The sequence below is a fragment of the Pipistrellus hanaki genome (assembly GCF_964339955.1).
Source record: "Pipistrellus hanaki genome assembly, chromosome: 9".
NCBI classification, from domain to species: Eukaryota; Metazoa; Chordata; class Mammalia; order Chiroptera; family Vespertilionidae; genus Pipistrellus; species Pipistrellus hanaki.
Genome location: NC_140511.1, coordinates 7,605,035 through 7,631,137, shown reverse-complemented (window position 1 = coordinate 7,631,137; position 26,103 = coordinate 7,605,035). Strand labels below are relative to the sequence as shown.

The following is a 26,103-nucleotide window of genomic DNA, read 5'->3' as shown; positions in this document are numbered from 1 at the left end:
TATATATATATACACTTTGATATTGCTTGATTTTGTTATGTGTTATATTAGAATTTTAAAACAATATCAAAGGATGGATTTGGGGGCCTAGGGACTGGTTGGAACTTGGGAGTCCAGAACTAAGGTGGGAAATTGTGTGTGTGTGTGTGCATTTTCCTGTTTAAGAACTGTTTAAAAAGCAACAGCGGGCACTCTGACTAGAAGGCCCTCCTGCACCACCCGTCCCAGGTGCCTATGCTCCACTTTCGCTGCTGCCCTGGGCTCCTCCATCCACTCTTCATGCATTTCTCCAAGTGGCCAGCAGAGGGCCTTCCATCAACAAATGCACTAAAACCATTGCGTCCAAAAATGAGAGCGGGTCACAGTGGGCTAGCAGGCTTGGAGCAGAACCCCGGTGATGGAAGCGGAACTGCATCAGCTCCAAAGTCCAGTTCCCTTCCTGAGGTTATCTGGAGAGAATGAAGAGCCTGTCTACAAAGTGGAGGGAAACAGTTGTTTGGGAATAGGTTCTGAGAGACCCCATAGAAGAATGGGCCAAAGCAAGTACTTTAGGGTTCAAGCCCTGCTCTGCTATCAACTAGACATGTCCCCGTGGGTGCACTGCTTAACCCCAGGATTCAGTTTCTTTTTAAATATATTTTTACTGATTTCAGAGAGGAAGGGAGAGGGAGAGAAACATCAATGATGAGAGAGAATCATTGACTGGCTGCCTCCTGCACATCCCACTACTGGGGATCAAGCCCTAACCCAGGCATGTGCCCTGACCAGGAATTCATCTGTGATTTCCTGGTTCATAGGTCAGTGGCTCAACTACCGAGCCATGCCAACCCGGCACCTATACTTCAGTTTCTTTATCTCTGAATTCCTACCTTATGAGGATTTTGTGAGGATTAAATTAGATAATGTCCATAGTAGTTGCTCAATAAATGCAGCTGTTGGGTTGTCTATAGTGGGCATTGCAGGTGTGAGAGAGGAGAAGCTTTCCTCTACCCTCAAGTTTTTTTTTTTTGTGTTTTTTTTTTAATATATTTTATTGATTTTTCACAGAGAGGAAGAGAGAGGGATAGAGAGTTAGAAACATCGATGAGAATTATCAATCAGCTGCCTCTTGCACACCGCCTACTGGGGATGTGCCCGCAACCAAGGTACATGCCCTTGCTCGGAATCGAACCCGGGACCCTTCAGTCCGCAGGCCGACGCTCTATCCACTGAGCCAAACCGGTCCCGGCTACCCTCAAGTTTCTTCTGGCCGGTGTAATAACCAAGCAGACACGAGACCGGTTAGGTGGAGAAAACCACCAATTAATTACTTATATATGTTTGGGAACCCCATATACATGAGAGAGTCAGAGATTCCTCACACACACACACGAGAGGTTTAAAAACAGAGTGGGTGGGTTCTTTTTATTTTATTTATTAAATATATTTTATTGATTTTTTACAGAGAGGAAGGGAGAGAGATAGAAACATCAATGCTCAGGGCGGCCTGCACGGCGGTCTTGCCGACTCAGACCTAAAGGAATCACAAGGATGGTGTGAAATGAAACCCTAACTAAAGCAGTGATGGTGCAGTCACCTCCTAGGCGGTATCTTCCCTGACAAGGTCAACCTTTACCTTCCCGGAGCCGTCAGTCTTTCGGCATCAGTGATAACACACCCTTGAAGTGTCTGGTAGCTTGTCACTTCCCTTTTCCCGGAGCCCCTGGGGCACAGCCTGAGGTTCTGGGCGCCAGGACAGAGACCACAAAGTCCTTCATTACCGTGTTAATTGTCCCTGCACCCACCTGAGGACGTGTCCATCATTTTACTTTTTACCCAACCCCAGGGTTTCCCGCTTTGCTTTCTCCCGCCTCCAGTCTGTCACCAGTGGATTTCATGTCCCCACCCGTGCCCCTCCTCTGATGGCAACGAATGAACACAGGTGGACCCGCCATTCTCCGGAGCGTTACCTCAGTCCGCTGTGGTTCTGCTTCCCGGCACATGTCCACAGTTTGGCTCAAATAAACTCACAAAAATCCTTCCCAGGTCTCAATGTTTTTTTGATGTTAACACCTTTAACTCATAACAACCAGCGTATCACAGAGGCCGCCTTGGGGTGGCTCCTGAACTCCCATGGAGGTTACCCCGGAGAATCAGGGTCTGGAGGAATGGAGGCCATGCGGGCAGGGGGAGGGAGAAGGTGGGGAGGGCCGGCTCCCAAGCCCACCCAAACCTCTCAGTCACAAGGTGGGCCCTGAGCTGTCCTGCAGGGGGCGCCCCCCTCCAGGCTGCCAGGAGGGGAGAGTGGGGGAGAGGTTTGACCGCCAGTAACCTCTCTGTCTAGTGAAGAGCAGCCTCCTCTCCCATCAGCCTCCACCGTGACAGGTGGGAGCGCAAACGCCGAGGTCACGCGTCCCAGCGGCCTAACCTACTTACCCGGGCAGGGGCAGGGGCTGGGGCAGGGGGCAGGGGTTAGAGCACAGTGGTTAGAGCATTGGAGGGTCCCGGGTTCTATTCCCAGTGGGGGGGGGGGGGGGCGTGCAGGCAGCTATGACTCTCCCTCATCACGGATGCTTCTCTCTCCCTCCGCTCTGACACAATAAAACCATAATAATAAGGCACAGACCGACACCCTTTTCTAAAAGGTAAAACCCAGTAAAATCCATGGAAAACGCCCTTGGCTGGGGATGCAGGGAAGGAGGCCCCAGCCCCGCGCTCCGTCCCCCCCGCGGCCCGGGCCCCGCGCTCCGTCCCCCCTCGGCTCGGGCGGCGCCGCCCTTCAAGGACGCGGGGCGGGAGGCGCTGCGGGGCGGGAGGCGCTCCGGGCCGGGAGGACCGGCCGGAGGACGGGGTCGGGGACCGTGTGCGAAGCGCCCGGACTTCCCCGCCCGGGCCCCGCCCTCCCCTCCCGCCCGGTCCGCTCGGTCAGGCTGCGGGGCGGGCGCCGCATTGGAACCGCAGCCCGAGCCCGTCCCCGGCGGAGACTGCGCGGAGCATCCGCTGGGCCGCCGGCGCCTCAAGGTGACGGGGCGGGGGCGGGGAGCCCGCGGGGCCCGGCTGGTGGGGTTCGGGGCGCCGGTCTGCGGGGAGCCTCGGGCCCCGCTCCCCGCCCCCGGCGCCCACTGCGCCCCGACCTCCCGCCGGCCACCCCGCCGCCAGCCGCCGGGGCGCGGGGCCCTGGGGGACGGGCGGGGCCCTGGGGGGGGCGCGGGGCGCGGGGCGCGGGGCGCAGGGCCCTGGGGGACGGGCGGGGCGCGGGGCCCTGGGGGCGCGGGGCGGGCGGGAGGGGCGGCCCGGCCGGCACTGAGCGGCCCCCCCGCAGGCGATGGCGGCGAAGGCGCTGGAGGCGGCGGCGGGGGCGCTGGAGGCCGCGCCGCTGAAGAAGGTGGAGAACCGCATCACCGAGGCGCAGCGCTTCTCCCACCTGCCCCGCCGCGCCGCCGTGGACCTGCAGTTCGCCGAGCTGTCCTTCTCCGTGCGCGAGGGGCCCTGCTGGCGGCCGCGCGGTAGGCGGTGCGGGTGTGTGTGTGTGTGTGAGAGTGTGTGAATGTGTGTGTGAGTGTGAGTGTGTGTGTGAGTGTGAGTGTGTGTGTGAGTGTGTGTGTGAGTGTGTGTGTGTGAATGTGTGTGTGTGTGAGAGTGTGTGAATGTGTGTGAGTGTGAGTGTGTGTGTGAGTGTGTGTGTGAGTGTGTGTGTGTGAGTGTGTGTGAGTGTGTGTGTGAATGTGTGTGTGTGTGTGTGAATGTGTGTGTGTGTGTGTGAGTGTGTGTGTGAGTGTGTGTGTGTGTGTGAGTGTGTGTGTGTGAGTGTGTGTGTGAGTGTGTGTGTGTGAATGTGTGTGTGTGAGTGTGTGAATGTGTGTGAGTGTGTGTGTGAGTGTGTGTGTGAGTGTGTGTGTGAGTGTGTGTGTGTGTGTGAGTGTGTGTGTGTGAGTGTGAGTGTGTGTGAATGTGTGTGTGAATGTGTATGTGAGTGTGTGAGTGTGTGTGAGTGTGTGAATGTGTGTGTGAGTGTGTGTTTAGCAAATAACCTTGTATCTCTAGAACACTGCTAGTTTTAAAAAATGTGTTTTTATTGATTTCAGAGAGGAAGGGAGAGGGAGAGCGATACAGAAACATCCATCAGCTGCCTCCTGCACGCCCCAGACTGGGGATCAAGCCCAAAACCCCACCAGTGCCCTGACCAGGAATCGAACCAGGGACCTCCTGGTTGGGGGTTATGCTCACCCCTGAGCACAGGGCCAGGTGCGCTGCTTGCTTTTGAGATGTTCTCACTCCTTATCTCATCCCGCTCCTGCCAAGCTCTGCAGAGCGGGAGCTGAGGTGGCAGCAGGTGACACGTGTCACTACAGGGAATGGAGTAGCTCGGCGATGGCCCACAGCTAGTAAGTAAGTGGCAGAGTTGGGCCCAGAAGCCAGGTTTTACGGCTCTCCGTGTATTTTTCTGTCAACATACGAATGTCCACACCATAGATAAAATCAGCAAGAGTTTCCTAGAGTTTCCTGAAACTGCGGACTTGCCCAGAAGCAGGATCTCAACACACTGAGAAAGCACTCCGGTCTTGTCTTTCCTCCTCCTCCTCCTCCTCCTCCTCCTCCTCCTCCTCCTCCTCCTCCTCCTCCTCCTCCTTGCTTCTTCCTCCTTCTTCCTTCTTCTTCCTTCTTCTTCCTCCTTCTTCCTTCTTCTTCTTCTTCTCCTTCTTCTTCTTCTTCTTCTTCTTCTTCTTCTTCTTCTTCTTCTTCTTCATATATTTTATTGATTTTTTAAAAATATATTTTTTATTGATTTTTTTACAGAGAGGAAGGGAGAGGGATAGAGACCTAGAAACGTCGATGAGAGAGAAACATCGACCAGCTGCCTCTTGCACACCCCTACCGGGGATGTGCCCGCAACCAAGGTACATGCCCTTGACCGGAGTCAAACCTGGGACCCTTCAGTCCGCAGGCCACGCTCTATCCACTGAGCCACACCGGTTTCGGCACGCCCCTGTCTTTTCGCTTTTTAGAATTGAAGGAGGGAAGGTGGGGAGGCTACACTAGGGAATGAGGAAGGCAAGGTGGGAGCTCTGGCTTTAACATCACAGAGCGTGAAGTGGCAACCGTAACGGCGAAGACTGTGGAGTCTCGGGTCTGAAAAAGAGGGTTCTCCGAGCATGTGCTGGGGTGCTGCCCTGGTGCATGCCAACAGCGGGCTGGCTCCCGGGGGGGGGGGGGGTTTGTGGTCAGATCAGCCTGAGTTCCCCCATGGCTGGCTGTCCCTCCTCCCTGAGCTGGTCTGGCTTACTACAGGCCCCTCTCGTAACTTCCCCCTCAGGACATTTGGGTAAGGTCTGGGCTCTGAGCCTCTGCACCCTGCCCTGGCCGATGGGCTAGGATGGGGGGGGGGGGGCGTGAAGCTGGGGTGTTGTTCTCTGAGGCTGAAGAACAGATCTCGGGGTCTCTGCATCCCCCTCACTCCAGGGCTCCAGCCAATGGAAAGTGAGGGAGCTGCCGCCTTCCCTCTCATCCTGCCGGGCTCTGGGGGGAGGAGTGGAGGGAGAGGCGGTGAGAGGGCCAGCTCTGGCTGCTCATCGCCCGCTGCACACCGCCCTCGCTGCCCTCGTGCTGCCCCTGTCCGCCCCTCTGCCTCCTGCCCCCTCCAGAGGCAGGGCATACAGAGGCGGGCAGGGAGCTGTTCCTCTGCGAGTGAGGCTTCTCGCGTCTTCCTGATGGTATGTGATGTTTGCAAACACCTTTTCAAACTTTAAAAAAGGTCCTCACCCGAGGAGATGTTTTTATTGATTTTAGAGAGAGAAGAAGGGAGAAGGAGAGAGGAAACGTGTGAGAGAAACATGGATTGGTTCCCTCCTGTATGTGCCCCAGTTGGGGATCGAACCCACAACCTAGATATGCGCCCTGACTAGGAATCAAACTTGCAACCCTTCCAACCAACTGAGCCACACCAGCCAGAGTGAAATACTTTTTTTTCCCTTTTTTTTTTTTTTTTTAGAAAGAGTGGAAGGAAGGAAGGAGGGGTGGAGGCAGAGAGAGAAACATCAATGTGAGAGAGACACATCGATTGGTTGCCTCCTGCACATGCCCCACCCAGGGCCATGATTGAACCTGCAACCCACATATATGCCCTCAACTGGGAATCAAACTCCCACCTTTTGGTGGGCAGGCCAGCACTCTAACCACTGAGCACTTCAGCCAGGGCCAAGCAAAACACTTTTTAAAAATAAATCTTTTAAATATATATATATATATATATATATATATATATATATATATATATATATATATTATTGATTTTTTACAGAGAGGGAGAGGGATAGAGAGCTAGAAACATCGATCAGCTGCCTCCTGCACACCCGCCACTGGGGATGTGCCCACAACCAAGGTACATGCCCTTGATTGGAATCAAACCTGGGACCTTTCGGTCTGCAGGCCGGCGCTCTATCCACTGAGCCACACCGGCTAGGGCTAAAATAAATCTTAATTGTTGAAAGTATTACATAGGTTCTTCTCCCCCGCCCCCATGAACCTCTCCCAGCCACTCTGTCCGCCCCTGCCCTCAGGCCCTTACCTCCTGGGTTATGCATATATACATACAACTTCATGGGTGGATCTCCTAAAACACTTTTTAACTAATTATCTCAATATTCACAATAGCCCTGTCATATCCTCGGTAGGAGGTGTCGCTATCTTTATTTCATGGCTAAGGACATGGAGACTCTGGAAGATGGACTTAAAATTGCAAAGAGAGTGACTGAGGTGGGCCTAGAACCCTGTTCTCTGCCCGGAGGCCGGGCAGGCCCCTTCCACGCTGAGTGGTGATGGTCCAGCAGGAATCCCCGATGTGGGTTCCCAGCCGCTGGTAAGATGCGTGGCCTTGCCGGCCAGCCTTGCTCAGTGGTTCGTGTGCACCTACAATCCAGGAGGCCATGGTTCAGTTTCCAGTCAGGGCACAGGCTTGCTCCCCAGAGGGCAGCTGGTCAATGATTCTCTCTCATCATTGATGCTTCTCTCTCCCCCTCTCCCCTCCTCTCTGAAATCAATAAAAAATCATATTTTTAAAAAGCGATGTGACCTTGGGAAGGCTGCTTACCCGCTCCGGCCTCACTGTCCTCGCTGTAAGCTGGGGGTGGGAGGCCCCGCAGCTCCGAGGCTGCCGTGGGAGCGCGGTGGAAGGCAGGTGGAGGGCCTGGCTCAGGCGGCGCGCAGGCCGGTGCCAGTGAGGTGCCGGTGCCGGTGCCGGTGATGGTGCCGGTGAAGTGACGGTGATGGTGATGGTGCCGGTGAAGTGACGGTGATGGTGATGGTGCAGGTGATGGTGAAGTGACGGTGAGGTGACGGTGAGGTGACAGTGAGGTGACAGTGACGGTGAGGTGACGGTGAGGTGACGGTGAGGGTGAGGTGACGGTGAGGGTGAGGTGACAGTGAGGTGACAGTGACGGTGACGGTGACGGTGAGGTGACGGTGAGGGTGAGGTGACAGTGAGGTGACAGTGACGGTGAGGTGACGGTGAGGTGACGGTGAGGGTGAGGTGACGGTGAGGGTGAGGTGACAGTGAGGTGACAGTGAGGTGACGGTGAGGGTGAGGTGACGGTGAGGGTGAGGTGACAGTGAGGTGACAGTGACGGTGAGGGTGAGGTGACGGTGACGGTGAGGTGACGGTGAGGGTGAGGTGACGGTGAGGGTGAGGTGACGGTGACGGTGAGGTGACGGTGAGGTGACGGTGAGGGTGAGGTGACGGTGAGGTGACGGTGAGGGTGAGGGTGAGGTGACGGTGAGGTGACGGTGAGGGTGAGGTGACGGTGAGGTGACGGTGAGGGTGATGGTGCCGGTGATGGTGAAGTCACGGTGAGGTGACGGTGAGGTGACAGTGAGGTGACAGTGACGGTGAGGTGACGGTGAGGTGACGGTGACGGTGAGGGTGAGGTGACGGTGAGGGTGAGGTGACGGTGACGGTGACGGTGAGGTGACGGTGAGGTGACGGTGAGGGTGAGGTGACGGTGAGGGTGACGGTGAGGTGACAGTGAGGGTGAGGTGACGGTGACAGTGACAGTGATGTGATGGTGAGGGTGAGGTGACGGTGAGGTGATGGTGAGGGTGAGGTGACGGTGAGGTGATGGTGAGGGTGAGGTGACGGTGAGGTGACGGTGACGGTGAGGTGATGGTGAGGGTGAGGTGACGGTGAGGTGACGGTGACGGTGAGGTGACGGTGAGGTGACGGTGACGGTGATGGTGAGGTGACGGTGAGGTGACGGTGACGGTGAGGTGACGGTGAGGGTGAGGTGACGGTGACGGTGAGGTGACGGTGACGGTGAGGGTGAGGTGACGGTGAGGTGACGGTGACGGTGAGGTGACGGTGACGGTGAGGTGACGGTGAGGTGACGGTGACGGTGATGGTGAGGTGACGGTGAGGTGATGGTGACGGTGACAGTGACGGTGAGGTGACGGTGAGGTGACAGTGAGGGTGAGGTGACGGTGACAGTGACAGTGATGTGATGGTGAGGGTGAGGTGACGGTGAGGTGATGGTGAGGGTGAGGTGACGGTGAGGTGATGGTGAGGGTGAGGTGACGGTGAGGTGACGGTGACGGTGAGGTGATGGTGAGGGTGAGGTGACGGTGAGGTGACGGTGACGGTGAGGTGACGGTGAGGTGACGGTGACGGTGATGGTGAGGTGACGGTGAGGTGACGGTGACGGTGAGGTGACGGTGACGGTGAGGTGACGGTGACGGTGAGGGTGAGGTGACGGTGAGGTGACGGTGACGGTGAGGTGACGGTGACGGTGAGGTGACGGTGAGGTGACGGTGACGGTGACGGTGATGGTGAGGTGACGGTGAGGTGATGGTGACGGTGACAGTGACGGTGAGGTGACGGTGAGGTGACAGTGAGGGTGAGGTGACGGTGACAGTGACAGTGATGTGATGGTGAGGGTGAGGTGACGGTGAGGTGACGGTGACGGTTACAGTGATGGCTGTCGGTGAGGTGACGGTGACGGTGAGGTGACGGTGAGGTGACGGTGATGGTGAGGTGACGGTGACGGTGAGGTGATGGTGACGGTGAGGTGACGGTGAGGTGACGGTGACGGTGAGGTGACGGTGAGGTGATGGTGACGGTGACAGTGACGGTGAGGTGACAGTGAGGGTGAGGTGACGGTGACAGTGACAGTGATGTGATGGTGAGGGTGAGGTGACGGTGAGGTGATGGTGACGGTGAGGTGATGGTGATGGTGAGGTGACGGTGAGGTGACGGTGAGGGTGAGGTGACAGTGACGGTGAGGTGACGGTGACGGTTACAGTGATGGCTGTCGGTGAGGTGACGGTGACGGTGAGGTGACGGTGAGGTGACGGTGATGGTGAGGTGACGGTGACGGTGAGGTGATGGTGACGGTGAGGTGACGGTTAGGTGATGGTGAGGGTGAGGTGACGGTGAGGTGATGGTGACGGTGAGGTGATGGTGACGGTGAGGTGACGGTGACGGTGAGGTGATGGTGACGGTGAGGTGACGGTGACGGTGAGGTGATGGTGACGGTGAGGTGATGGTGACGGTGAGGTGACGGTGACGGTTAGGTGATGGTGAGGGTGAGGTGACGGTGAGGTGATGGTGACGGTGAGGTGACGGTTAGGTGATGGTGAGGGTGAGGTGACGGTGAGGTGATGGTGACGGTGAGGTGACGGTGACAGTTATGGTGAGGTGACGGTGACGGTGAGGTGACGGTGACGGTGAGGTGACGGTGACGGTGAGGTGACGGTGAGGTGACGGTGATGGTGAGATGACGGTGACGGTGACGGTGATGGTGAGGTGATGGTGACGGTGAGGTGACGGTGAGGTTGAGGTTGTCGGTGAGGTGACGGTGAGGTGACGGTGAGGGTGAGGTTGTCGGTGAGGTGACGGTGACGGTGAGGTGACGGTTAGGTGACGGTTAGGTGATGGTGAGGGTGAGGTGACGGTGAGGTGATGGTGACGGTGAGGTGACGGTGACGGTGATGGTGAGGTGACGGTGACGGTGAGGTGACGGTGAGGTGACGGTGATGGTGAGATGACGGTGACGGTGACGGTGATGGTGAGGTGATGGTGACGGTGAGGTGACGGTGAGGGTGAGGTTGTCGGTGAGGTGACGGTGACGGTGAGGTGACGGTGAGGTGATGGTGACGGTGAGGTGACGGTGAGGTGACGGTGATGGCTGTGATTCATAGGGAGGGCTCCTTGCCTCCGGCTCTCCCGCCAGAGAAGCCGCTCTGGAGTCTGCCAGGCCGTGCAGAGGGGCAGAGGCATGCCTCTGGTCCACCACGTGCCTCCCCTCCTCCAGGCAGCGGCGTGCCCGTGGCCTGGGAGTGGGCGGGGAGTCACCGGTCCCGGCCGGGGCCTTCGCCCTGTTGCTACAGCAGCAGCAAAGGTGCCGAACACTGCGAGTGAGCCACAGCGGCCTTCCTGTGGAACCTGCGCAGGGTTTACCTTTCTAAGTGCTGCTTGGGGTGTCAGCCAAAGGGGCAGCACTTTTCTGAGATTGTCTCACCACAGCGGATCGCAGACTACGGCTCCCGCAGATAAAAGCGCCCGGGGCTGACCGGGCTGGCTTGGATCTGATAAATGCAGGCATCCCCCCGGGGGCAGCACGTCAGCACATGTAAAACGAGTGCCTTGGAATATCCTGGGAGCCAGGCCTCCGTTTGCTTTCTTTTAACTTTCAAATCTTCACCAGTTTCTTCATTCAGTTTGCGTTACAGTTGAGGAAAATGGAATTAGCCTTCGCAGATGCAGCCCTGAGTGTGTTTTGAAGGTGGATGCTGCCTCCTGAGAGGGTCACTGGGGTGGAGGTCACTCCGGCGACAGGAGCGGTGAGGCAGGCGGTGGCTCAGGCCCAGCCCAGCAGCAGCAGAGCCCCCTGGCGGTGCCCGCGGGCAGCTGGGCGCGGGGGAGGTGAGGAGTCCCCTCCTTCCCTGTCTGCTGAGGAGCCAGGGCGGAGGGGGAGGGGCTCTGTGGGGGTCAGAGAGCCAGAGGGAAAGGACCCGGCAGGGCATTGATTGGGTTTGGCCTCACAGAGCCAGGTCTGCAGGCACAGCAGGCTCGGCCCCTCATGGGTATAAGGTTCTCCCTCCTCCCCCCCCCCCCCCCAATTCTGATTTCTCCACCTCCGTAATGAGTCCCGCTCATTACTGGGGAATAAGCTTCACTGTAAATGCCTTGGTGGTCAGTTTCCTGCGCCTCAAACCTTACAATGGCTCGTCCTCCTCTCCGCCGTCTCCCAGGCCCGGCAGTCCTGCCCGGCTCCGGGCTGGGGGCCGAGATGTGCCGTGGGGAGAGCCTTCCCCCGGAGCCTGGAGGACTTCTGCCTTCCCTTCCATTTTGGAATCTGCTTTTCCTTCCTGACTTAGTGCAAATGCCACCTCTTCCGGGAAGCCATTCCTGATTTCCCCTTGCCCTTCCCACTGACCAGTCCCATTGTCTGATCTGCATTGTGCATTTTCACACTTTAAAAAAATATACTTTTATTACCCAGCTGGGCATGGCTCAGTGGTTGAGTGTTGATCCAGGAACCAGGAGGTCAAGGTTTACTTTCCGATTAGAGACAGGCACGGGCTGCAGGCTCAATCCCCAAAGAGGGCCTGCAGGAGGCAGCTCATCAATGATTCTCTCCATCATTGATGTTTCTCTCTCTCTCCCTCTCCCTTCATTTCTGAAATCAATGAGAATATATACATGCATATATTTTCATTGATTTCAGAGATCCCTTGCTGGGGAGGGAGCCTGCAACCCAGGCATGTGCCCTAACGGGTGAACCAGTTACTTCCTGGTTCATGGGTCAATACTCAACCACTGAGCAACAGCGGCCGGGCAGTTTTGTTGTAACTCTTATAGATCTTTCCCCAGATTTTTAAAAAATGTATTTTTATTGATTTCAGAGAGGAAGGAAGAGGGAGAGAGAGAAACATCGATGATGAGAGATGGTGACGGTGACGCCCCCTACTGGGGATTGAGCCCGAAACCTGACAGCTGTCTATAACCTTGGCCTGTCCCCATGCCCAGCCATGAGATGTGGGGTTTCCCCAGGTCTTTCAGAAGAGCATTGCCACCTCTGGTACTTTAAAAAAATCTATTTTTATTGATTTCAGAGAGGAAGGGAGGGGGAGAAAGAGATAGAGACATCAATAATGAGAGAGAATCACCGGTCATTGGCTGCCTCCTGCATGCTCCCCACTGGGGAAGGAGCCTGCAACCCAGGCCTGTGCCCTTGACCAGAATGAAACCCGGTACCCCTCAGTCCACAGGCCTATGCTCTAGCCACTGTGCAACACCGGCCAGGGTCGGGTCACGGCTGGGACCAAAGTGGTGGTCCTTCCTTTCTTTCTCCCTCTCTTTCTCCCTCTCTTCCTTTCTTTCTTTCTTTCTTTCTTTCTTTCTTTCTTTCTTTCTTTCTTTCTTTCTTTTCTTTCTTTCTTTCTTTTTCTTTCTTTCTTTCTTTCTCCTTCCTTCCTTCCTTCCTTCCTTCCTTCCTTCCTTCCTTCCTTCCTTCCTTTCTTTCTCCTTCTCCTCCTCCTCCTTCTTAATATATTTTATTGATTTTTTACAGAGAGGAATGGAGAGGAATAGAAAGTTAGAAACATTGATGAGAGACAAACATCGATCAGCTGCCTCCTGCACGCCCCCTACTGGGGATGTGCCCGCAACCAAGGTACATGCCCTTGACCGGAACCGAACCCGGGACCCTTCAGTCCGCAGGCCGGCGCTCTATCCACTGAGCCACACCGGCTTTGGCAATTTCTAGTGGCTCTGCAGGTTCCTCCGTCCTCCGCTTCATACGGAGCAAGGACTGCCATTGCCCTGACATCATGGTGGCTCCTCTGCTCACTCCGCCGTCAGCCAACTCCGCCCCTCGTCACTGCAGGCTACAAGACCCTCCTCAAGTGCCTGTCGGGCGAATTCTGCCGCCGCGAGCTAATCGGCATCATGGGCCCCTCCGGGGCCGGCAAGTCCACCTTCATGAACATCTTGGCAGGATACAGGTGAGGACGGCCGGGGGAGTGGGCAGCCCGGGGGACCCCCGGGAGCCCGCAGGGGTCTGAAGGCCTGGGCCCCATCCCATGCCGCCGCCGCAGGGAGTCGGGAATGAAGGGGCGGATCCTGGTCAACGGCAGGCCGCGGGAGCTGAGGACCTTCCGCAAGATGTCCTGCTACATCATGCAGGACGACCTGCTGCTGCCGCACCTCACCCTGTGGGAGGCCATGATGGTGAGCTGCGCCCTCCTCCGGCGCCCCTCCGCCCGGGCTGAGGCCCGAGGCCCTCACGCACAGCTGACCGCCTCTTCTCTGGCCTCAGGTCTCTGCTAACCTGAAGCTGAGTGAGAAGCAAGAGGTGAAGAAGGAGCTGGTGAGTGGGCAGGGCGGGGGGATGGGACGGCCATCCTTTTCGGTGCTGCTGTGTTCTGCGCCCTGAGTCGGGGGTGGAAGAGGGGTGTACAGACTGGCGCCCTAGACTGAAGGGAGATGCTGAAGTTGGGGTCGGCCCAGCCTGGCCAACATGGCTCAGTGGTTGAACATCAGCCCATGCGCCGGGAGGTCACAGTTCCATTCTGCAGTCAGGGCACAGGCCCAGGTTGCCTGCTTGGTCTCCACTAGGGGGCGTGCAGGAGGCAGCTGATCAATGATTGCCTCTCATAATTGATGTTTCTCTCTCTCCCCCTTTCCCTTCCCCTCTGACATCAATAAAAATATATTTTAAAAAAGATAAATAAATATGCCCCGGCTGGTTTGGCTCAGTGGATAGAGCATCGGCCTGAGGACTGAAGGGTCCTAGGTTTGATTCCAGACAAGGCCACATGCCCAGGTTGTGGGCCCGATCCCCAGTAAGGGATGTGCAGGAGGCAGCCAATCCATGATTCTCTCTTCACTGATGTTTTCATCTCTCTCTCCCTCTCCCTTCCTCTCTGAAATCAATAAAGAGATGTTTTTTTAAATAAGTCAGTCAGTTGGGTGGTGCCGGGAAGCAGGGGCTGAAGCTGTGGTTGGCCGGCAGGTGACGGAGATCCTGACGGCGCTGGGCCTGCTGGCCTGCTCCCACACGCGGACAGCCCTGCTCTCGGGCGGGCAGAGGAAGCGCCTGGCCATCGCCCTGGAGTTGGTCAACAACCCGCCCGTCATGTTCTTCGATGAGCCCACCAGGTGCCCCCTCCTGCCGCGAGGCCGGGCTGCCCTCCCCTCCCGGCCAGGACACGCAGAACCCGGCCTCCGTGCCGGACGCCCCCTCTCCTCCGCACAGCCAGCACCCAGCCCGCAGACCCGCCCTCTGCACCGCTAGCCCCCTGCCCCTCCTGGGGCCAAGCTCACCACCAACCACCGCGCCTTTCCAGGCTGCTCCCTGTCCCGCCTCTCCCCATCCTCCCGCCGCCGGCAGTGAGCTTCCCGGAGCCCGTCAGCCTGGCCCTGGCCGGGTGCTCGGTGGGGAGCCGGCCTGCAGACCACGGGCGGGCGGCTTGGCTGCAGTCACGGCAGGCACCTGGCTGCAGACTTCTCCCGGGCCTGGTGGGGGCTCTCACACCCACGTGTCTATCTTTCCCTGTCTCCTCCACTCCCTCTAAAACAATGGGGAATACCCTCCGGTGAGGATAAAAAAAGGAAGCCAAGCCTGGCGATCTCCCCCTGAGAACTGTGACACCACCTGCCTCGGGACAGGCGGCCTCACTCCAGCAGCTGTCTGTCCCGGTCTGCTCCAGTGACTCCTTGTTAGAGCCCCTGACGTGTGACTCAGGCCTCTGGCTTTGCACGCGCTGTGTCTCCTGCCCGGAGTGCCCGCCCCACCACGCCCGCCTTTCCCCTTCACCTGGTTAGCCTGCTCTCCTTCCAGAACCTTCTCGCTCCCCTGCAGCACCCTCGTGCAGAAGGGCTGACCCGCCTCTCTCACTCCTGTTTCCACAGCATGTTCCGCCTCTCTGCCTCCTGTTTATTCCTCGTTGTGGTCTCCCTGGGTGCTCCCTGGGTGCTGTCACATGGGGCTTGGTCCCTCCAAATGTCTGGATCACAGTGTGTCCGGGCAGAGGGGCGGCCAGAGGGACCTCCCTGCCAGCCCAGCCCCTGTGCAGTAGCTGCCCCGCCCCAGCACTGCCCCTGCCGGGCTCCACCAGCCCCGCCCTCCCTCCCGCCTCTCTCCGCAGCGGGCTGGACAGCGCGTCCTGCTTCCAGGTGGTGTCCCTCATGAAGTCGCTGGCCCAGGGCGGCCGCACCGTCATCTGCACCATCCACCAGCCCAGCGCCAAGCTCTTCGAGATGTTCGACCAGGTGCGTGTCCCGGCCTCAGGGCGGGGGGGCTGGGGGGGGCAGCGTGCGGCCGGGCCCTGAGCCTCGCTGTCTCCCGCTCCCCTCAGCTCTACATCCTGAGCCAGGGCCAGTGCATATTCAAGGGCCTGGCCACCAAGCTGGTCCCCTACCTGAAGGGCCTGGGCCTGCACTGCCCCACCTACCACAACCCCGCGGACTTCAGTGAGTGCGGGCCGGCGGGCGGGCGGGCGGGGCCCCGCTCCCACCTTACCTTGCACCAGCTTGCGGGACCAGGCGGGAGCTCAGCCACGCCCGCTCGCTGTCCCAGTTATCGAGGTGGCCTCTGGCGAGTACGGGGACCTGAACCCCATGCTGTTCCGGGCCGTGCAGCGCGGGCTGTGCGCCAGCGAGAGGAGGAGCCTGGAGAAGAACGCGGCCCCTGCCCCCGGCCCCCCCTGCCCGCTGGTGAGTGCGGCGGGAGAGGGGAGGGGGAGGGGGAGGGGGAGGGTCAGCTGGCAGCACCGGGGCCAGGCGGCCGCCCCCATGGGGCCTGCGCTCTCCTGCGGGCACTCCTTCCGCCCGCGTTTGAGATTTTATTATTAGTTTTGAATCCTCACCAAGGATGTTTTTCATGGCTTCTGATGGAGTGGAAGGGCGGGGGCAGAGAGGGAGAGAAACACAGATGTGAGGGTTCCTCGCGTGCGACCCTGTGGGGCTGGGGGGGAGCCTGTGCCCAGGTGCACCCGGAGCAGGAGCAGGCGTGGCCCTGCTGGCAGCCAGGCCGGCGGCACTGCCCGCTGCCGGGTCCGCGGTGGCCGGGCTTCCTCCGGGGAGTGTGGCTGCGCCGCTGCAGGTGCTGTCCCGGGCGGCCGGGAGGCCGGGAGGCCGGGTGGTCGGGAGGCCGGGAGGCCGGGAGGCCGGGAGGCCGGGAGGCCGGGTGGTCGGGAGGCCGGGAGGCCGGGAGGCCGGGTGGTCGGTGGCCTGGGGCTCGGTGGCCGGGTGGCCGGGTGGTCGGGAGGCCGGGAGGCCGGGAGGCCGGGTGGTCGGGAGGCCGGTGGCCTGGGGCTCGGTGGCCGGGTGGCCGGGTGGTCGGGAGGCCGGGAGGCCGGGTGGTCGGGAGGCCGGTGGCCTGGGGCTCGGTGGCCGGGAGGCCGGGTGGTCGGGCGGTCGGGAGGCCGGTGGCCTGGGGCTCGGTGGCCGGGAGGCCGGGTGACCGGTGGCCAGGTGGCTGGCTGTGCTCTGGCAGAGGAGCTGCGGCCGAGCGCTCAGGGCTGCTGGGGCGGTGAAGACCAAGACCATCACAGAGCTCTTGGCAGCAGCTGTGCCCCTGGCGCCCTCACGCCCTCGGCGCCTGCGCTCCTCCCGTGGTCGTTGCCACGGGTCTTACTGTGAGAGAGCGGCCACTGCTCAGCGGTTGAGTGTCGACCTGTGAACCAGGAGGTCACGGTTCGATTCCTGGTGGCTGGGTGTTTGGCTGAGTGTGTGGGTTTGGGTGTGTCTGTGTGTGTGTGTCTGTGTGTGTGTGTGGCTGAGTGTGTGGGTTTGGCTGTGTGTGTGTGTGTGGGTGTGTGGGTCGGTGTATAGGTATGTGTGGGTGGGTGTGTGGGTGTGTGGCTGGTGTGTGGTGGCTGGGTGTGTGGCTGGGTGGTAGCTGGGTGTGTGGGTGAGTGTATGGGTGTGGGTGTGTGTGGGTGTGTGTGTGTGTATGTGTGGGGGTGTGGGTGTGGCTGGGTGTGTGGTGGCTGGGTGTGTGGCTGTGTGGTAGCTGGGTGGCTGGGTGTGTGGGTGGGTGTGTGGGTGGCTGGGTGGGTGAGTGGGTATGGGTGTGGGTGTGGCTGGGTGTGTGGGTGGGTGTGTGGTGGCTGGGTGTGGGGGTGGGTGTGGGTGTGGGTAGGTGGGTGTGTGTGTGGGTGTGGCTGGGTGTGTGGCTGTGTGGTGGCTGGGTGGCTGGGTGGTGGCTGGGTGTGTCTGGGTGTGTGGGTGGCTGGGTGGCTGGGTGTGGCTGGGTGTGTGGGTGGGTGTGTGGGTGTGGCTGGGTGTGTGGGTGGCTGGGTGGTGGCTGGGTGTGGCTGGGTGTGTGGGTGGGTGTGTGGGTGTGGGTGTGTGGGTGTGGCTGGGTGTGTGGGTGGCTGGGTGGTGGCTGGGTGTGGCTGGGTGTGTGGGTGGCTGGGTGTGTGGTAGCTGGGTGTGTGGGTGTGTGGGTAGGTGGGTGTGGGTAGGTGGGTGTGTGGGTGGCTGGGTGTGTGGGTGGGTGGGTGGTGGCTGTGTGGTAGCTGGGTGGCTGGGTGTGGCTGCGTGTGTGAGTGGGTGGTGGCTGTGTGATGGCCGGGTGTGTGGTGGCTGGGTGTGTGGTGGCTGGGTGTGTGGTGGGTGGGTGTGTGGTGGGTGGCTGTGTGGTGGGTGGGTGTGTGGTGGGTGGGTGGTGGCTGTGTGGTGGCTGGGTGTGTGGTGGCTGGGTGTGTGGTGGCTGGGTGTGTGGTGGGTGGCTGTGTGGTGGGTGGCTGTGTGGTGGGTGGCTGTGTGGTGGGTGGGTGTGTGGTGGCTGGGTGTGTGGTGGGTGGCTGTGTGGTGGGTGGCTGTGTGGTGGGTGGGTGGCTGGGCTGCCGGTCAGGGACCGTTTCCTCTCGCAGGAGCTGGACCCCATAGAGAGCCACAGCTTTGCCACGAGCACCCTCACCCAGTTCTGCATCCTCTTCAGGAGGACCTTCCTGTCCACCCTCCGGGACACGGTGAGGCTCAGGCGGGGCTGGCGCCGGGCCTGTGGGCAGGATGGCAGCGGCGCCGGGCCCTGCGGGAGGCCGCTCTGCAACGCCCCGCAGCCCCTGCCGCCGTGGCCACCGCCCCGCTGCCCCGCCCCGGTGACCCGCCCCCGCCGCCCCTGCCGCCGTGGCCACCGCCCCGCTGCCCCGCCCCGCTGCCCCGCCCCGCTGCCCCGCCCCGCTGCCCCGCCCCCGTGACCCGCCCCCGTGACCCGCCCCCGTGACCCGCCCCCGCCGCCCCTGCCGCCGTGGCCACTGCCCCGCTGCCCCGCCCCGCTGCCCCGCCCCCGCCGCCCCTGCCGCCGTGGCCACTGCCCCGCTGCCCCGCCCCGCTGCCCCGCCCCCGCCGCCCCTGCCGCCGTGGCCACCGCCCCGCTGACCCGCCCCCGGTGACCCGCCCCCGTGACCCGCCCCCGCTGACCCGCCCCCGCTGACCCGCCCCCGGTGACCCGCCCCCGCTGACCCGCCCCCGCTGACCCGCCCCCGCTGACCCGCCCCCGCTGACCCGCCCCTGGTGACCCGCCCCCGTGACCCGCCCCCGTGACCCGCCCCCGCCGCCCCTGCCGCCGTGGCCACCGCCCCGCTGACCCGCCCACAGGTGCTGACCCACCTGCGGCTGGTGTCCCACGTGGTGATCGGCGTGCTCATTGGCCTCCTCTACCTGCACATCGGGGATGACGCCAGCAAGGTCTTCAACAACACAGGCTGCCTCTTCTTCTCCATGCTCTTCCTCATGTTTGCCGCCCTCATGCCCACCGTGCTCACCTGTGAGCAGAGCTGCCCGGGCAGGGCGGGTTTGGGCAGGAGCGGGTGCGGGCAGGGGCGGGGTGCGGGCAGGAGCGGGTGCGGGCAGGGGCGGGGTCCTGGCAGGGGCGGGGTGCTGGCAGGGGCGGGGTGCTGGCAGGGGCGGGGTCCTGGCAGGAGCGGGTGCGGGCAGGGGCGGGGTGCGGGCAGGGGCGGGGTGCTGGCAGGGGCGGGGTGCTGGCAGGGCGGGAGCCTGATCGCTGCTCATCCTCAGTCCCCCTAGAGATGGCAGTCTTCATGAGGGAGCATCTCAACTACTGGTACAGCCTCAAGGCCTATTACCTGGCCAAGACCATGGCCGACGTGCCCTTCCAGGTGAGCCTCTCCCTCCACCTGCCGCCCCCCCCCCCTCGCTCCTGCCAGCCTCGCTTGCTCGCCTCCCTCCCCCTTGTCACCCGTCATCTTTTCCTTTCCTTCTACTCACTTCAAAAACGGGTGGTGAGGACCTGCTGTGCGCCATGCTCCATGCCAGGCAGGGACGTAGTAGTGAGCAAGACGGACAGTCTTTTAAAATATATATAAATATATGTGCACACTGGAGGCTCGATGCACGGAGATTCGTGCTGGAATGGGCTTTCCTTTCCCTGGCGGCCGGTACCCTTTCCCCTCCAGCCCAGCCCCTTTCCGCCCAGGCCCCCCTCCCACGCTGCCCAGAGGCCCTGAGAGACAGGGCTGGGGGAGTGGATGCAGAACGCTTGCATTTTCGCCATGGTGACAACGCAAGTGTCCCATCCCTGTCACTCAGCACCTGTGTATGCAAATTAATCACCATCATTGTTGAGTTAACTTGCATATCACTCCTGATTGGCTGGTGGCATAGAAGAGGTACGGTCGATTTACATGTTTGTCTATTATTAGGTAAAATATATATCCTATATAATAAAAAGCTAACATGCAAATCAACCGAGTGGCAGAACGACCGGACACTATGACCCACTGACCACCAGGGGGCAGATGCTCAGTGCAGGGAGCTGTCCCCTGGTGGTTAGTGTGCTCCCACTGCGGGAGTGCTGCTCAGCCAGAAGCCAGGCTCATGATCGGCCAGTGCAGTGGCAATGGTGGGAGGCCTAAGCTGTCAGTGGGACATCCCCCAAGGGCTCCCAGACTGCGAGAGGGCACAGGCTGTGCTGAGGGACGCTCCCCAAGTGCATGAACTTTGTGCATTGGGCCTCTGGTATACATATAAACGTAAACATATACACCAGGCCCACCGTGTGAAAACGTGTGCACTGGCCTGCTCCTCTCACAGCCCCGGAGCCTCGGGGATGTCCCACGGCTCTGGCGAGCAGGCCTAAGCCACAGTCTGGACTCCCTCTGTGGGAAGCAGCCAGCTGATCAGGAAAGGCGGTGCCCCCATCATCCCGCTGCTGCTGCCCCACTGCCAGCCACAGGGCTGCAAGGCCCGAGCCCAGGCTGCTGTGAGCCCACACCGCACAGTGCAGCCCCTGCCTGTGTCCGCTCTTGGCCGCCTGAGCCCCCTGCCTTTGTCTCTGTCTCTGCTCCAGGCCTCACCTGCGTGCACAACCTCCTCCTGTCCATCATGACCCTTACAGAGTCCTGGCCTAATTTGCATATTACCTCTTTTTATATAGAGAGATTTCTTTATTGATTTGAAAGAGGAAGGGCAAGGGAGAGAGAGAGAAACATCAATGAGAGAGAATCATTGATTGGCTGCCTCCTGCACACCCCACACTGGGGATGGAGCCCACAACACAGGCATGTGCCCTTGGTTGAAATCAAACCCGAGACCCTTCAGTCCACAGGCTGACGCTCTACTCACTGAACCACACCAGCTAGGGTGACTCTGTGATTCTTATTTGAAGTGTAGAGGACAGCGCAGGCTCCGGAGACTCGGGCGGGTGCCTGCCTCAGAGTCCCCTCTGTGAAACGGGTGATGATGGAGCCGAGCTGGAGCAGCGTGAGAATGACATGAGCCGCTGCGTGCCCAGTACTGAGGGTGTGGTGGCGCACACGCGTGTCCAGCGACGGTTAGCTGTTTGGGCTGTTGTCGCCCCGTCGTCCTGCTTCAAGCCCTGGGGCCCCAGGAACCCACATGGCACCTTTGTGTGAATCAGTCAAAGGTGCCCCTGCCCTGGCTGGTGTGGCTCAGTGGTAGAGCATTGTGGATTAAAGGGTCCCGGGTTCGATTCTGGTCAAGGCTCATACCTTAGCTGGGGTGTCTGCAGGAGGCAACCAGTTGATGTGTCTCTCTCACATCCTTGTCTCCCCGTCGCTCCCCTCCCTTCCTCTACACCAGCGGGAAGATATCCTCCGGAGGACACAGCTCACAGTGCCCTCCTCAGGGGGCGCCTCCTCAGGGGGTGCTGAGCTGCCTCTCTTTGGGGCTGCCCTTGACCAGGTGTCCTTGTCAGGGGACGGCCTGCAGGGCTGTGTGTGGTAGGCTGGTCCTGGCCCTTCAGGAGTTAGTGACAAGCGGACAGAACTCCCGCGTACAATTAACCAGTTAGCGACCGGGCGGAAGCCGGGGAGCTCGGGGAGAGCTCTGCCCCCCGTCCCGGACCGGAGGCGCTGTGCCCGGCGAGGCACGAGGCCACGGGGCCAGGGAGGAGGACCCGTGGCTGGGCCGCGTGAGGGAGCGAGGGCAGGGCTGGGCCCCAGCCCCCAGGAAGAGCTGCTCCAGGCCCGCCTGTGCGCCCCAGGTGGTGTGCCCCGCCTTGTACTGCAGCATCGTGTACTGGATGACGGGCCAGCCCGCGGAGACCGGCCGCTTCCTCCTCTTCTCGGCCCTGGCCACGGCCACGGCGCTGGTGGCCCAGTCTCTGGGGCTGCTCATCGGAGCCGCCTCCAACTCCCTGCAGGTGGGAAGGCTGGCGTCGGGGCTGGGAGGGGAGGACGGGCTGGCCCAGGAGTGGCAGGCCTGCAGGAGCCCTCTCACCGGATGGCCGGCCCGCCCCCAGGTGGCCACGTTTGTGGGCCCGGTGACCGCCATCCCGGTGCTCCTGTTCTCCGGCTTCTTCGTCAGCTTCAAGACCATCCCCGCCTACCTGCAGTGGAGCTCCTACCTCTCCTACGTCAGGTCAGTGGGCCGGCGCCCCGGCAGTGCCCCTGCGGCCGGCCCCGGGCACAGCTCCATCTGCCCGGGGAGCAGGGCCTCCTCCACGCTGCCCGCTCCGAGGGCGGGGCCTCCACGGGGCCCGCTCCGAGGGCGGGGCCTCCACGCTGCCCGCTCCGAGGGCGGGGCCTCCACGCTGCCCGCTCCGAGGGCGGGGCCTCCACGCTGCCCGCTCCGAGGGCGGGGCCTCCACGGGGCCGCTCCGAGGGCGGGGCCTCCACGGGGCCCGCTCCGAGGGCGGGGCCTCCACGCTGCCCGCTCCGAGGGCGGGGCCTCCACGGGGCCCGCTCCGAGGGCGGGGCCTCCACGCTGCCCGCTCCGAGGGCGGGGCCTCCTCCACGGGGCCCGCTCCGAGGGCGGGGCCTCCTCCTCCACGCTGCCCCGCTCTGACACCCCTGCTCGCCCAGGTATGGCTTCGAGGGTGTGATCCTGACCGTGTACGGCCTGGGGCGCGGGGACCTGGTCTGCCCATTCCGGGAGGAGCGCTGCCCGCTCCGGGAGCCGCAGAGCATCCTGCGAGCACTGGACGTGGAGGACGCCAAGCTCTACGTGGACTTCCTGGTTTTAGGCATCTTCTTCCTGGCTCTGCGGCTGCTGGCATACCTCGTGCTCAGGTACCGGGTCAAGTCGGAGAGATAGAGCCCGGCGCAGTGGCTGCCCGCCTTTGGGACTATTTAAACCTGTGGACTTGACCCTGGGTGCTGGCCCCGCGGCCTGCCCTGTCGGCATCCCCCAGGCCAGCGGCCATTCTCCCCGCCGGGGCCTGGCGCGGGCTCAGCCCTCCGTGCTGTGCCCAGGCGTCTTCCAGGAAGTGGTTGTAGCTTCCCCCTCTCTCCTCAGCCTGCATGCAAAGATCACGGGCCGTCATGCTCCCTCCGGCCTGGCACCCTCTGGGGTCCCAGCGCACTGTCAGAAAGCGGAGGTCCAGGGCTGGGCCCTGACGGTCCCCGAAGTCCCGAGTGGGCGTGAGAATGGGTGGGAGGGCTCTGCAGACTCCCTCCTCCCCCCTTGCTGCTGGACAATCTGCTGGACAGAAGCTGGGTTTCTGTCTGCCCCGCCCCGCCCCCCGGGCCTGGGGATGGGAGCGCATGGGCCCTGATGCCCTTCCCCCTCTGCCCTCTGGCTGCGCAGCCGGGTGGCATCTCTGCAATAACTGTCTCCCGCCCGCCCGCCCGGCTGCAGAACTCACCCCTCCGGGCTGCGTGGGGGAAGCCAGGCCTCGCTCCTCTCCTCCCCGGCCTGCCACGCCCGCCTCCCGGGAGCCCCGCACAGACCTGGGGCCAGGCCCTCAGCCTCACCCCGTGTGGGTGGCCTGGTGCTGGCGGGCGCCGCCCTCCCAGTCCTGCTCTGGCAGGAAGGGTGAAGCCATGCTGTCCAGGGCGTCTTCGGTCCGTAGGTTCTGCCCCAGGCTTCCCCTCCTCCCGAGCGGGGGTGGCACGGGGCCTTCCCTCCCTGGAGTTCAGGGCCTGACACAAGCACAAGCAGGAGCATCACTGGCCTCGGCCACTGCCACCAGGGCCCTGTGTGCCACACTGGCATTCTCACCCCTCCGTCCCTGCCCCAGCCGCGTGCTGCTCATTCATGCCCATCTCTCTCCCCCTGGGCACGCCCTGAGCTCCAGGGTCAGACGCCTGGAGCGGTCTGGCTTTCCTGGTGGTCCAGGCTCGTTCCAGGTCTGATTTTCCTTCCCTTTTTTAATAAACATATATTTTTATTGATTTCAGAGAGGGAGGGAGAGGGAGAGGGAGAGGGAGAGACAGAAACATCAGTGATGGGAGAGAGTCATTACTTGCACACGGCCCGGGGGATGGAGCCCGCGCCCAGGCATGTGCCCTAAGAATTGAGCCGTGACCTGGTTTGTAGGAGGACACTCAGCCACTGGCCCCTGGGCCGGGCTCCTCGCTCCTCCATTGCTGTGCGCAGACCGCTCTACCTTCTCACCGCGCAGTTCCCCCAGAGGCCGGACGCGTGGGTTCACCGTCACTAATAAAGCCTATATTTGTAGTGTGTGGTGTGTACGGTGTGTGGGTCTGACCTGAGGGCAGGGAGCTGTGGCTTAGGGAGCCCGCGGCAGGGGAGCGAGTCCTCAGCGTGGGTCACCTAGGAAACGGGCATCTGGTGGATATCTAGACCATGCTCTACATCTTACAAACGCTTCCTGCTTACCATCTCAAGGGAGTCCCCTGACAGTCCTGCGTTCTTCTTCATGGCAATCCATTTGCAGATGGGAACCCTGAGACGTGGATTAAAGCACTGTCCGGGGCCCTTAGCTAACGAAGATGGACAGGAACCAGGTCTCCTGCCTCTCTGCTCCTCGTCCTTGACATCGACAGGGACCCGGGGACCCGCTGGCCGGGTGCGGCCTGTGTCTGCGGCCGCGGTGTGTCTCAGCAGAGGGATACACCTCCTCAGAGCTGACGGCCCTGGTGCATGAGAAGTAGGCTCCAACCTGCAACCTAAGCCCCAGGATGAGCCAGGAGACCGCACTGAGCTCACCTGTTCTCCCTTCTCTTCCTCTCTCCTCCCCTCGGGGCCACACTTACGAGGGCAAAGCCATCAGCCACCAGGGCAGCAGGTGGGCCTGGCAGCCTGAGATTTGGAGTCAGAACTTTCCAGAAGTCCCTGTGGGCTGGCGCGCAGCAGGACGGCAAGAAGTGGACATTGTCTCCCCGCATCCCTTCGGACCCTGAGCTCGGGGCCGGAGGGCAGGGTGCACCCGCCGGGCAGCGGCGGAGCGCTCCCTGACGGGCTGGATCAGGCTCCCGTCTAGACTGGTGTTTTTGCCTGGAGATGGACTGACTTTGTTTCTGTTGGGGGTGGAGAGTGGGAGGGGGAAATGTAAAGAAATCCAGCCCCTGAAATTCTAGTTAGTTTTTGGGGCATTCTAGGTGCCACCTTCTCTCAAAAGTGATGCCAATATTTGTTTGTTGTTTTATAATTTTACTTTAAAAATCTATTTTTATTGATTTCAGAGAGGAAGGGAGAGAGAGAAACATCAATGGTGAGAATCATTGATTGGCTTCCTCTTGCACACCCCTTACTAGGGATAGAGATCCAGCCTGGCACGTGCCCTTGACTGGAATCAAACCCAGGACCCTTCGGTACACAGGCTGATGCTCCTTCCACTGAGCCACACGGGAGAGCACAGTTCACCATTAGATCGTTTTTCTTAAGATTCTTCGTCTTTACGCTTTCTCTTTGAAAATGCAAATGCCTGCGACTAAAGCACCTATCCGTTGGTCTGTAAATTTCCTTGGTTGCTAAGGAGATGAGCAGCGAATCCAGCGCCAGTGAAGCGCAGGAGCGTGGGGGTCTCTGCCAAGGGAGCTCCTCAGGTTCCAGCCGCACCGCGAAGCTGCAGGAGGAAGCCGGGCTGGAGCAGTGATTGCACAAGCTCTCAGTTAGGTGCCTCGCCCGCCACCGAGAAGCAACCGCGATTTCTCCACCAGTGCCTCCCCGCAAACACCCTCCCCAGCCCAGCGAGCTCTGAAATGGCCTGCTCTCCCCTGCGGCCACCCTTCCTGGGTCCGAGGTCACTCCCACACAGCCACCTGTTGGGCTGTGCCAGGGCAGCGGCGACCCAGGCTGGTCCCCACCCAAAGGTCAGGTGACAGCACGTGAGCACGCCCCCCGGACCCCAGGCCACAAGAGGCCAGTCAACCCTATGTTACCAAAAAGCTGCCATGGCCCGCCTGGGGGTGCTGAATGGCTGAGCATGGGCCTGTGGACTAAGAAATCACGGTTCGATTCCCAGTCAGGGCACAGGCCCGGGTTGTGGGCTCCATCCCCAGTGGGGCTGTGCAGGAGGCAGCCAATCAATGATTCTCTCTCATCATTGGTATTTCTCTCTCTCTCCCTCTCTGAAATAAACAAACAAACAAAAAAACAAAAAAACCCCTAAAGATTTAAGAAAGCTGACAGGACTGTCATACCCAGGGGGAGGGAGCCTGCTCTGAGCTGGGGCAAGTCACTGCCGCCGGCCCCTCGGCCCCACACGATGAAGTAAGCAGGGAAGCCAGAGGAGTCCCCAGGCCCAGCACACATCTGAGCCCACATTCACTGAGTGACTCTCCTCCCTCTCCCAGACTCTCTGCTCCCCTTTCAGAATATCTCTTACAGTGCACACGCACCACTGTCCCTGCTGCCTGGACTTCCCTCCTGGGCGCTCGCTCTCTCTCTCTCTCTCTCTCCCTCCCTCCCTCATTCAAGGATATTTCCCAATTTATTTGAGAGAGTGGGAGGGAGAG

General features: G+C 60.9%; 1 protein-coding gene across 1 annotated transcript; it reads left to right on the top strand.

Moving 5' to 3' along the window:
* Nucleotides 1-2,772: 2,772 nt before the first annotated feature.
* On the top strand, nucleotides 2,773-23,541 carry ABCG4 (ATP binding cassette subfamily G member 4). Its single transcript, XM_084895591.1, has 15 exons — nucleotides 2,773-3,000; nucleotides 3,302-3,485; nucleotides 12,855-12,972; nucleotides 13,066-13,198; nucleotides 13,287-13,337; nucleotides 13,983-14,128; nucleotides 15,118-15,241; nucleotides 15,328-15,442; nucleotides 15,549-15,685; nucleotides 17,851-17,949; nucleotides 18,578-18,746; nucleotides 18,998-19,098; nucleotides 21,444-21,602; nucleotides 21,702-21,820; nucleotides 22,264-23,541. Exons 2-15 carry the CDS (start codon nucleotides 3,305-3,307, stop codon nucleotides 22,493-22,495), a joined length of 1,884 nt encoding a protein of 627 aa, XP_084751717.1. The 5' UTR covers nucleotides 2,773-3,000; nucleotides 3,302-3,304; the 3' UTR covers nucleotides 22,496-23,541.
* The last annotated feature ends 2,562 nt before the right edge of the window (nucleotides 23,542-26,103 follow it).